General features: G+C 37.7%; 1 protein-coding gene across 2 annotated transcripts in view; it reads right to left on the reverse strand.

Moving 5' to 3' along the window:
• PDE4D (phosphodiesterase 4D) overlaps nucleotides 1–7553 on the reverse strand; it is an 807734-nt gene extending 800181 nt beyond the window's left edge. For both annotated transcript variants that reach the window (XM_005556956.4, XM_065546290.2), the window contains exon 1: nucleotides 6953–7553. In XM_005556956.4, coding sequence (XP_005557013.1) covers nucleotides 6953–7215 — 263 coding nt within the window. In that variant the 5' untranslated portion in view covers nucleotides 7216–7553. The remainder of the gene's footprint in view (nucleotides 1–6952) is intronic.
• Between the last annotated feature and the right edge of the window lie 3762 nt (nucleotides 7554–11315).

Genomic DNA, 11315 nt, shown 5'->3' on the forward strand with positions numbered 1-11315 from the left:
TGCCACCCATGAATATAAGTTTTTAATGGTTAATGTTTTCAAAGTAGCTTGAAAATATTTCACTATATAGCCTAAATTGACTGTTAAATTCAGGAAATTACATCTTCATTTCTATTATAGTCAAATGACTCAATGTTTTTCACTGTGACATTCACTTAGATTGGAGTGTGATTCTGACAGCTATAGTAACAATATTTTAGGAGTATAAACAGTTGGGTTTTTAGAGGCAAATTGACATAGAGTTGTGCATTGCTTATTCGAAGTTCTGAGAAATGTGTCATTAGGCAATTTCATCACTGTACAAACATGTTAAAATGTACTTACACAAACCTAGATGGTATAGACTATTATACCTAGGCAATATGGCATAGCCCGTTGCTCCTAGCCTACAAACCTGTACAGCATGTTATTCTACTGACTACTGTGGGCAACCATAACACAATGATTAAGTATTTGTACACCTAAACATAGAAAAAGTACAGTTAAAAATACAGTATAAAAGATAAAAAATGATACACCTGTATAGGGCACTGACCATGAATGGAGCTTACAGGACTGGAAGTTGCTCTGGGTGACTCATTGAGTGAGTGGTGAGTGAATGTGAGGGCCTAGGACATTACCACACACTACTATAGACTTTATAAACACTGTACACTTAGGCTACATTTAATTTATAAATATTTTTATTTCTTTGATATAAGTTAACTTTAGCTCACTGTAACTTTTTACTTTATAAAACTCTTTTAATTTTAATTTTTTGGCTTTTTTGTAATAACACTTAAAACACTAACATTATGCAGCTGAACAAAAATATTTTCTTTATTTCTTTATTCTATAAGCTTTTATTTAATTTTTTTTTTTACTTTTTAAATATTTTAAATATTTTTTGTTAGAAACTAAGTCACAAACACACATTAGCCTAGGGTTACACAAGGACAGGATCATCAGTATCATTATCTTCCTCCTCCATATCTTGTCCCACTGGAAGGTCTTCTGGGGCAATAACATGCATGAAGCTGTCATCTCCTATGAGAACAATGCCCTCTTCTAGATACCTCCTGAGGGACCTACCTGAGGCTGTTTTATAGTTAACTTTTGTATATAAGTAGGAGGTGTACTCTTTAAAATAATAATAAAATACATAAATAAACCAGCAACATAGTTATTATTAAGTGTAATACACAACTATATATGCTATACATTTATAGGACTGACAGCTTGGTAGGTTTGTTTACACCAGCATCCCCACAAACACAAGAGTAATGCATTGTGCTATGACTTCACTAGGTGACTGGAATTTTTCTGGTCCGTTATAATATTATGGGACCACCATCATATATGCAGTCCATCATTGACTGAAATGCTATTACATGTGTGTACTCTTGAGCAGTTTAAAAAAATGATCCAGGTATATATATGTGCATGAATATGTAAGTATATAGGTATATATGTGTGTGTGTATATATATAGGTATACATGTATATACAGATATATGTATATAGGTACACATATGTGTATATATACACACAAATACACACATATGTATACAAATACACACATATTTTATATATATATAATAGTCACAGCTCAAATGCTATACTATGTACTAAAAAAGAGCTAGCTGCTCAAGGATATATATATAAAGTATACATTGCTTGCTTTTTCTCATTTTATAGTATGGCGTATTATGGCAGATACATGTATCATCTCTCTATATATAAAATGGTAAACACACCAACAGGACACATGCATATGAAGTTAAAAGATAATGACATTCAAGGAAGAACACACTGACTTCAGGATCCCCTGAGAAGGCAGCAGAATAGGATGGGTGATAGCTTTAGACATTATCTGTAACATTTTATTCTTAAAAAAAATAAAAGAACTGATGCAAATGATAAAATTTTGGCATTTTAAAAATCTGGGTCATGGATATATAGATGTGTATTATTAAAATATGAAAAAATTATAATAAGTGATTATAATACAAGTTAGTTTTTAAAAGAATATGTGAAGATAACAGGTTTTATGATTTAAATATGGCTAAACAGCAACTTTTAAGTTCCCAAAGACTGAAAACCAGCATTTCTACCTTGTTCTTCTAAAACTTTATTTAGGCCTAACCCCCCAAAACTATTCTTAAAATTAAATGAGGAGAAAAGCCTGAAGAATATGAAGAACTTCCTAACTTCAATTTTCCTGAAATAAACTAGTACTGGAAGTAAAGTTTTCTTCACCAGAGATTCCACTGACTTTGTAGTTCCTGCTGATGACAGAGGGACTCCCCTACCAGATGAAGTCTGAGTCATGTCTATAATCACTAGAACTACAAGGTATTATATATTAAGTAAAAGCAGTCAGATTAGTGAAAAGCAGAGACACAAGAGAGTTCTAATCCTAACAGATAGTGCCAGACCAAAACCAGTGCTCAACACATACTAGCTAGTGATAAAACCATTACTAATAAGCATTGAGAGTATCAGAGACAAGAGGTGCAATAGAAATCTGTTCCTTGAAAGAAGGAACAGATTACTTCCAGTTGGGAGAACTGCAGGAACCTTTTAGGAAAAGCAGGAATTTGAAAGATGTATTTTTGCAGTAGGCAGAGAAGAGACACCAAACCCCACAGTTCTGCCTCAGCAGTATCTCTCCTTTCTGCCTTCTCCTTTCCTACAGTAATAAAACTGACAATACACTCATTTCTTTCAACTCTTTTCTCTTCACATATATTCCCTTCACTTCACTCCAATTCATCCACAAATGACTGACAGAAATTTAAACATGATCCTAAAGGTTTATATCCAAGGCTGGAATAATGGGCATAGAGTGCATTAAAAAAAAAAAAAAAAAAAAAAAAAAAAAAAAAAACTAACTTATAATGACACCCACTAAGGGTCCAGCCCTGTGCAACCACTTTAATTTATACATAATTGTATTTAATTAAACCACAACTCCCAATAGATACTATCCCCAGAAAACTGAGTAACAGGCAAACTGAAGCACACACGTTAAGTAACTTGACCAAAGTCACACAATTACTAAATGCAAAGTAAGAATTTAAGTTTAGCCTCTTTTCTAACTGCTTTGGTGCTCTCTGAGTGACACAACACCTAGAGTATTGTGTCAACTCAGTAGCTATTCTTTAAATGGATCATGAAAACCCAAGTGAAGTCTAGATAAAAAGTACCAAGATTAATCTGGTAAATATAAATATAGCATATAGAAATGAAATAACAGGATGTTTACTTAGGAAAAGATAAGTCTTTTTTTTTTTTTTTTTTTGAAACAGAGTCTCACTGTCACCCAGGCTGGAGTGCAGTGGCACAATCACGGGTCACTGTAACCTCCGCCTCCTAAGTTCAAGTGATTCTTGTGCCTCAACCTCCTGTGGAGCTGGGATTACAGGCACACATCACCATGCCTGGCTAATTTTTTGTATTTTTAGTAGAGACGGAGTTTCACCATGTTGCCCAGGCTGGTCTCGAACTCCTGAGCTCAGGGACTCCACCCTCTTCAGCCTCCCAAAGTGCTAGGATTATAGGCATGAGCCACCATGCCTGGCAAAAGAAGTCTTTTTTTTTTTTTTTTGAAATGGAGTCTCACACTCTCTCCCAGTCTGGAGTGCAGTGGAGTGATCTCGGCTCACTGCAAGCCTCCGCCTCTCGGGTTCACACCATTCTCCTGCCTCAGTCTCCTGAGTAGCTGCGAATACAGGCGCCTGCCACCACACCTGGCTAATTTTTTGTATTTTTAGTAGAGACAGGGTTTCACAATGTTAGCCAAGATGGTCTCGATCTCCTGACCTTGTAATCCACCCGCCTTGGCCTCCCAAAGCGCTGAGATTACAGGCATGAGCCACCACGCCTGGCCAAGAAGTCTTTTTTAAGAGCATGAGAACACTAAAATACTGATTAATGAATTTGTTTAGCAGACATTTATTAAGCATCCACCATTGACCAGCCATCATGCCAAGCATGAGTATACCAAGATGAATGAACAGGGCCCTGGTTCTCTGGTGGGTTACTCCAAGCCACTTCCCTTAAGGGCTTCATAATGGAAGGGAGCAAAAATTCAAGCTGTAGGATTCCCAAAGCAGATCTTGGATCCATGGATGATAGTTACAGGGAAGAAGACCTCAACCGTTTAGAAGCAAGGTCTTTCCAATCAACAGCCCTGTCAAACAACAGAAGTGCTTCTGTGTAATCTTCATCAAGGAGGTTTGACAAAAGGTTCAAGAACTTGTTATTACAAGATGTTATTCTATAAATTCAACTATGGCATACAGGGTAAATCAGATAGCCCTTAACATACTATCTAGGCCTGCCTCATAAAAGCTCACACATGCCATCCTCTTTCATGGTCTTTCTCCTGATTCATCTGAGCCTGGCAACCTTGGGAATCACATGTTGCAAATAATGGAACCACAGGATGGTAGAATTCCAGGTCCCTGAGGCACCTACTGGCTAGGGCAGGCTGCCTCTCCACAAAAAGCAGAAGCAAGAAATAAAAATTCACTATGTCAATCCAATTAGATTTGGAGAATATTCTGTAGAACAGCAAGATTATCTTAGCTAAAACAGATGTCTTCCAATATTACTGATTTATTCTACCGTGGTATAAATTATTGGAAATCAACAAATGGTTCTTGCTCAACTTTCTAATAATTAGGTACAGAATAAACATGTTAGACTCAGTAGGCATTAAATGTATGCATAGCGAATGCAGGGGAATACTGGGAGCAGGAAACCAATACTGTGAGGCAGAACATTGTTGTAGCAACAAATTAGATACAAATATATTTATATTTATGTCAGAACAATTTGAAACATATTTTCAAAATTCTCCATAGTGCTTAGTACAAACTGTGAAAGCAAAAATGAGATTTTTTGTCAAAAGATGCCTGTGGATATTATGAACGTCCTGGGGCTCATTCAATCAATATGGAAAACTTGAGATCCTCTTTCCAACTCCCTTGCCTGATGGTTTTAGTCCATAGGGCAAACTGTTTCCTTCTGAGTTACTGAAAATCAATACCATGATTTTTATTTCTGGTTTCCATTGCTCTCTTTATGCCTTTCTTACTGGGCTGTGTGACCTGATACACTAAAATGAAATGTTGATAGAAATTGTACTCTTGAAGTTTTTCCAAACAGCACCAGAAAAGGAAGTGCCAGAAATGTCAGAAAAAAGCCTATTTTCATGGGATTTCCTGCCTTCCTTACACCCGACATGTCTAAATAGTTCAGATAACCTCCAGCTGAACTCTAGGTTGCTCCACTCAGACTGAAATCAAACAGCTGAGTTGAGGGCCACTCATTCAGCAATAGGTGCAATTTAGGAACTGCAGTGATAAAGCAGTGCAACCAAAAGGGACACTGGACACGGAAATTCTGCTCCTGGCTCCGTAGAAACTCAAGCCAGCTCTCCTGCTCTGGCACCCAATGCCTGGCCTTGAGCCAACCTTCTCCTTCAGTGCATCTCCCAGTGTTTATCCATGCCTTTCTTTAATTCACTGCTTGTTGCTCACAATTTTTTTCCAAAGGAAAAAAAAAAAATAATAAAATCTTCCTCAAAGAGAATTCATCATTTCCCAATAATTTCTTTAAGACAGAAAAAGTCAATGTTTGTCTCACTCCTCTTATGGCCATTATATCTACCAAACTCAGAAATGACATCTAGATGTTAAAATATTGGGAGACAGTAAGAACACTTCCCAATCAGAGATCCAGCTACCTAAAACTAAATTTTTGAGGTTGGACATGTCTTTGGGTGTGACATATCATTTATTTCCTTTGTCATTGACTTTCATCTATAACATTAATGCATTCCTGAGCACGGTCTTGTCACTAGTTTAGATTTTAATTCCTTTTACTTTTTGCTGCTTTCCTCCTAAAAGCCTTGTTTCTGCTTTTTTTTTTTTTTTTTTTTTCCTATTGTTAACATACATACTCTTGGGTTGTTATGGCAAAACTGTATAAAAAGTATTTAGTCATAGTTTCTCAACTAACACATTCTTTTTTGTTATGCTGTTTTCTTTATCATAATTTATACTCATCAAAATGTAGATGTAGTGCATAGAATCAGACTCATTGCTCAGAGCTTGGAATGGCCTCTGCTTAGGTAGAAACTCCAAATAAGCTCACACGATGGTCTGTTTTAATATTTGGGTTTTTCTTTCTTTTTTTTTTTTCTTTTTCAAGAGCAGGAAAAAATCAAGAATCCTCCAGAAAAAATACATGGAAGCATATGCATGAAACAAATTCACCCATTATAAAGAAGATAAAAATATTCACAAAGAAAATAAAAAGATTGGCAAAATATTCTAACAATCCAAATTCAGAGAACACAACAGTACTACCGAGTACCAGCCGGCAACTTTCTGCGTAGAATTCCTAATCCCTTTCTTCTTTCCTTTGGAAAGGCATGTTTAAGATTATAAACACTGTATATCAGAGTCAGGAGTGAGGAAGGGCTTTATGAAGACACACCATTACACACACACTATACGTGTCTCTGTTCAAGTGGGGATCATACAGAAAAGAGAGCAAGCTATGATCCTCCTCCCCTCATTTCTGGTCCTTTCTTTCCTCAGCTGTTGGGGAACCTGGTAGGGAAATTAGTTTAAGAAATCAAAGAAACGCCACCACATAAGTATGGGAGTAAAACTGCATTCTTATTTGACATCTGGCATCCAATTTTCTTGTAGGAACTTGCAATTGGAATTGAACTTTGAGAACCACCCACCTCAACCACTCCTAGTACCAGTCTCCAGGATTCTTGCCCTGACTTGGACATTTGTGGGATTTATGGTTAAGGGAGATTACTTGGCGAGAAATCCCAGGTGAGGAATGATGGTGGTCCTCCCTCCCTATCCCCAAAATTAAAGGCGCGAGGAGCTGGAATCCCCGAAGGGAAACGGCCACCATTTCTGCGTGGTCTGCGCAAACCTTACCATGTATGTGCCACCGTGAAACGCCGCTGTTTGGGGATGTTGCTGCTAAGAAGCATTCTGCGCAGGAGCCTGGGGGAATTTCTCGGAGAGATCACTGGAGAGAGCTTGGGAGAAACCGATTTCCTCGCTGTCTTGGACTTCTCATGCTGCAACAGGTTTTCTCGCAAGGATTTCACAAGGTCCTCGTTCAGCCACGGGTTTGGACAATGCGGATTATCCACTTCAGGTACTGTTAAGGTGTCCGGGCTTGTCTGCTGAGCCATTTTCCTGGTCAACTTTGTACAGTTGGCAAGAATCCAGGGCAACGTGGTTCCCTCGCTCACGGTCCGGGAAATGTCCAGGGAAGCAGGTCGGAGCCTGCTGCTGTTAGTGCATTCAGTCGCCTGCCTCAGTCTCTCTGTAGAGCTGGGGCTGGGTGCAGAGGAGGCGAGCGCACTCCTCCGCGGAAGCGTATTAAACGTCACCCCTCCTCTCCCAAGCCCCTGCCAAAGATCACTGACAAGCTCGCATAGCAAATGAACATGGAGGGAAAGCACCGCGCTCGCACAGCTTTGTCCGTGCTACAAAGCAGCCTGTTAAACTATTGGAACTAATGCGCCGCAGCTGCTCGAGTGACTTCTGCTGCTTATGTACATAAAAAGTCCTGGGGGGAGGGCTTAACCATCAGATGCCTGCTGCTGGGTTGTTTGGCTCGTCTTTCCATTTGCTTATTCCTGAATCCAAAGGAAAGAAAAACTTTGAACTTGACCTTCCTCTCCCGCAGGGCTATTTATCTCCCTACAGTCCACGTTCATAAAAGAAAATTGCCAATCTTTTGTTTTTTTCTCTCTCTCTTTTTAATGAGGGAAGAATAAACAAGCACTAGCTACACAAGAAGTGCTTCCCTGCTTACTAAGCTCAATCTGATGAACCACATAAAACAAATCCCATGAGAATAAAATTTGCTTTTTCTCCCTCTGTCTCTAGTTAGAACCCAAACAAACAAAAGGTTTCAAAATACTACACATGGAACGCTTTACAGGTTGCAGTTGTGTTCTACAACCTTATTAATTACGGCCTTGCAAAGAACCAACACTATTTAGACCCACAAATGATATATGTTCTCTCTTTGCATTTAAACTAATGCCCCTCCAGAAGGACAGATTGTCTTCATAAGAGTAGTTAAAAATGATTTTAAAGTTTCAATTACTATTTGTGATATATACAATTTTATGTATTCAACTATAAGAGGGTGGAATACATCTAGCTTTTCGTGATTTCCTTTACTGCCTTTTAATGTAAGATTTTTATGTGTGATGAATAGAGCTTCAACAGACTTATTCAGAGAGGGCTTAAAAGAAATTATTTTGCAACTGGAAAAAAAGTAAAAATGTTGTAACAAGAAAGTATGAGGTAAAGCCTGTTAAATATCATTTATGTGGACACTAGAAGTGCAGACATTAAACAGCATTGGAAAGAAATTCAAACTTTTGCGTAGGGAAGTTCCGAGTAGCTTAGCGATGCTACAGACCCTGCGGGATTGAAATAGAATCACATTTCTCAGGGTCTAAGAATATTTTATGTTTTTTAAAAACACAATAACTTAGGGAGCTACAAAATGCATCCAGAAAAAAAAATGGAGACTAGAATGATTCTTTTTGTTTCCTATGATTACTATTAGGTCAATTTTTAAAAGTTTATCCTGTCACCCTGCCCCCTGGTTGCTCCACTGTAAGTTTCAATTCCTTGCTTTTTAAATGTTTACAGAAAAACATACTCTGAGGTCCTACTCACAGAAGCACAGGGTCAACCACTTGGTCCATCTTTCCCGTTAGTGTGCTCACAACAATTCAATGACACATGTGTGCTATGACTTCATCAAAAAACGTTAGACAAATATTTGAATTTGAAGAATCAGGGTATGATTATTCTTATTCTCATAATTTTTACCAATATAAAAGTTTTCATCACTTTGCATTATTAAGTGGCAAAATATGTGTGTACCTGTGTGTGTGTATTATCTATATATATACCATATTTCTATAAAGTGGGCTGAGGGACTGACAATGGCCTTAGAAGTTGTGCAAAACAGGTGTGCAATGCTTGCCCTCAAGGAGCTTGTAACTTAATGGAAACGATTGGATAATGCTTAGAAAAAGATACCAGAACAGCTGGAAAGTGAAATAATCAGATATAGAAAAGTACAATGAAAATGAAATGCATATGTGATGAGGAAATTCTGGGTAAAGTAAAGCTTAAGAAGGGAAGGTTCAGAAATTGATGGAAAGAAGGAAAAGAAAAAAAGTGCACTTTAGGAGGAAAAACTAGAATGTACAAGCACAATTAAAAATGCATTTGTGCATGTTTTTAGTTTTGTGGAAAACAACAACAAAAAAATTAAAGGCTCAACAGTCTGTAGATACAAAGCCTGTTCAGGTTCAAAGAAATAAAAAATTCAGTTAATATAGGATAAGTGAGAAAAACTAGTATGTATTAAACTGAAATGGCAAAAAAAAAAATTGTTTTAGAAAACATCTCCAGTTTCTGAAGACTCAGTTCCATTCAACAAACATTTATGGGCATTTATTTTTTGCCAGGCACTATAATGGGTGCTCTAGGGTATTTAAAGATTAGCTTGGCCAGGTGTGGTAGCTCACACCTGTAATCCCATCACTTTAGGAGGCCAAGGCAGGAAGATCACTTGAGTTCAGGAATTCAAGAATAGCCTGGGTAACATAGCAAGACCCCATCTCTATAACACATTAAAAAATAGCTGAGTGTGGTGGCATGCGTCTGTAGGCCCAGCGCTACTCAGAAGGCTGAGGTGGGAGGATTGCTTAAGGCTGGGAAGTTGAGGCAGCAGTGAGCCATGATCATGCCACTGCACTCAAGATTGGGTGACAGAGTGAGACCCAGCCTCTAAATAAATAAATAAATAGATAAGCTTGATACTATAGCTCTATATCTGCCCTCGGGGAGCTTATAGTCTAATATGATAAATGACAAGTGCAAAATGATTGACATGGAAACGTGTAGCCCAAGTATCCAGATGAGATCTTGGAGGCTGGAGATATTTAAATGTCTGGCTCTAAGTAGAGAAAAGTGACTCTAGTGACTGAGTAAAGGAAGAGATGATTCTAAGAATGATATGGTCAATAATTGGGAAATTCATTGAGTTCAAGGGATTCTGGGTTCTAGTTCTCACTTTCAGTGACCTTGTAGAAGAACTTAGGAAGAGTAAACTATTTACATGCTGATCTTCTCATAAATAGTATGCCATGTAGAATGTTCAGAGAGTCTGGGCACTTTGTTAATGATCACAATTAAGCTAAATAGTAGATATAACAATATTCTATTCAAAATGCACTGATCATTATGGCTAAACATGGACAAAAGCATTCTGCAGATCTCCCATTGCTTTGGTGTATGTTAAAGGATTTCAGTGTATTTGGTTGGTGCAAAAGTAATTATGGTTTTTGCCATTAAAAGTAATGAAGCAGGACTGGGAGTTTCTTTACCGGTCCCCATATCCATTATTATTATTGATTCAATTCTCTAACACTTCCCATTACCCTCCTGAATCTGCCAAATGATATACAATATGCATTCTGCTTTTTAAAAAATACAAAATTAATTTTGTTTTGAGAATTCTTGGCCAGTCCTTGAAATAACTTGAAAAAGCCTGCAGTGTTTCAAAGTCATGCTTGAAAATTGCTGCCTTAGGAAACACAAATTGTAAGGTTCCGAAGATAACCAAAGGTGGGTGAGGTTTGGACAGACTGGAAACGTTTTCTTACGTTAAGGCAGAGGGTCAGAGGACTTTCTTCCAACAGGAGCACTCCACAGCTTGGGTTTTTCACAAAATCTCTTTAAAATGAGCTGCCAGGAACTTGCCTGAAAAACACTGTACTGTAAGTGACAGCCAAATAAGGCCTCAGGTTTTAACAAGTGGAAATTTGAAAGTGGGTGAAATGTTTTGATAAAGTCACCCACGCCTAGAACAACAGATAACATCTCTTAACTTCATAAAAGTTTTCCTAGACACCTCTTTGTGGATTTTCAATTTGTGGGTTTTTTTTTTTTTTCATTTAGAATCCTTGAAAATGTTTTGTCTCATTAATCATTTGTAGGTGGTAACAAAGAAGATGAGATTTGCACAGGTTCTGAGACAAAAAGTGTGCTTTTGTCTAGGTAAGAATAAGCAAGGCTGGATTTCCCACAATGGAAAGGGAGCAATGATGTGGCTCATTCAAAAGAATGGAAGAAATGATTTATACTCAGCTATGGAAAACATTGTATGCTTCTCCAAACCATGTTCTAATTTGATAAAGAAGGGTTAAAAGGAGATTGCTTTCAAATTGCCCATAGGATATGGTCCATGGAA

The sequence above is a fragment of the Macaca fascicularis genome, chromosome 6 (assembly GCF_037993035.2).
Source record: "Macaca fascicularis isolate 582-1 chromosome 6, T2T-MFA8v1.1".
In the NCBI taxonomy this organism is placed as follows: domain Eukaryota; kingdom Metazoa; phylum Chordata; class Mammalia; order Primates; family Cercopithecidae; genus Macaca; species Macaca fascicularis.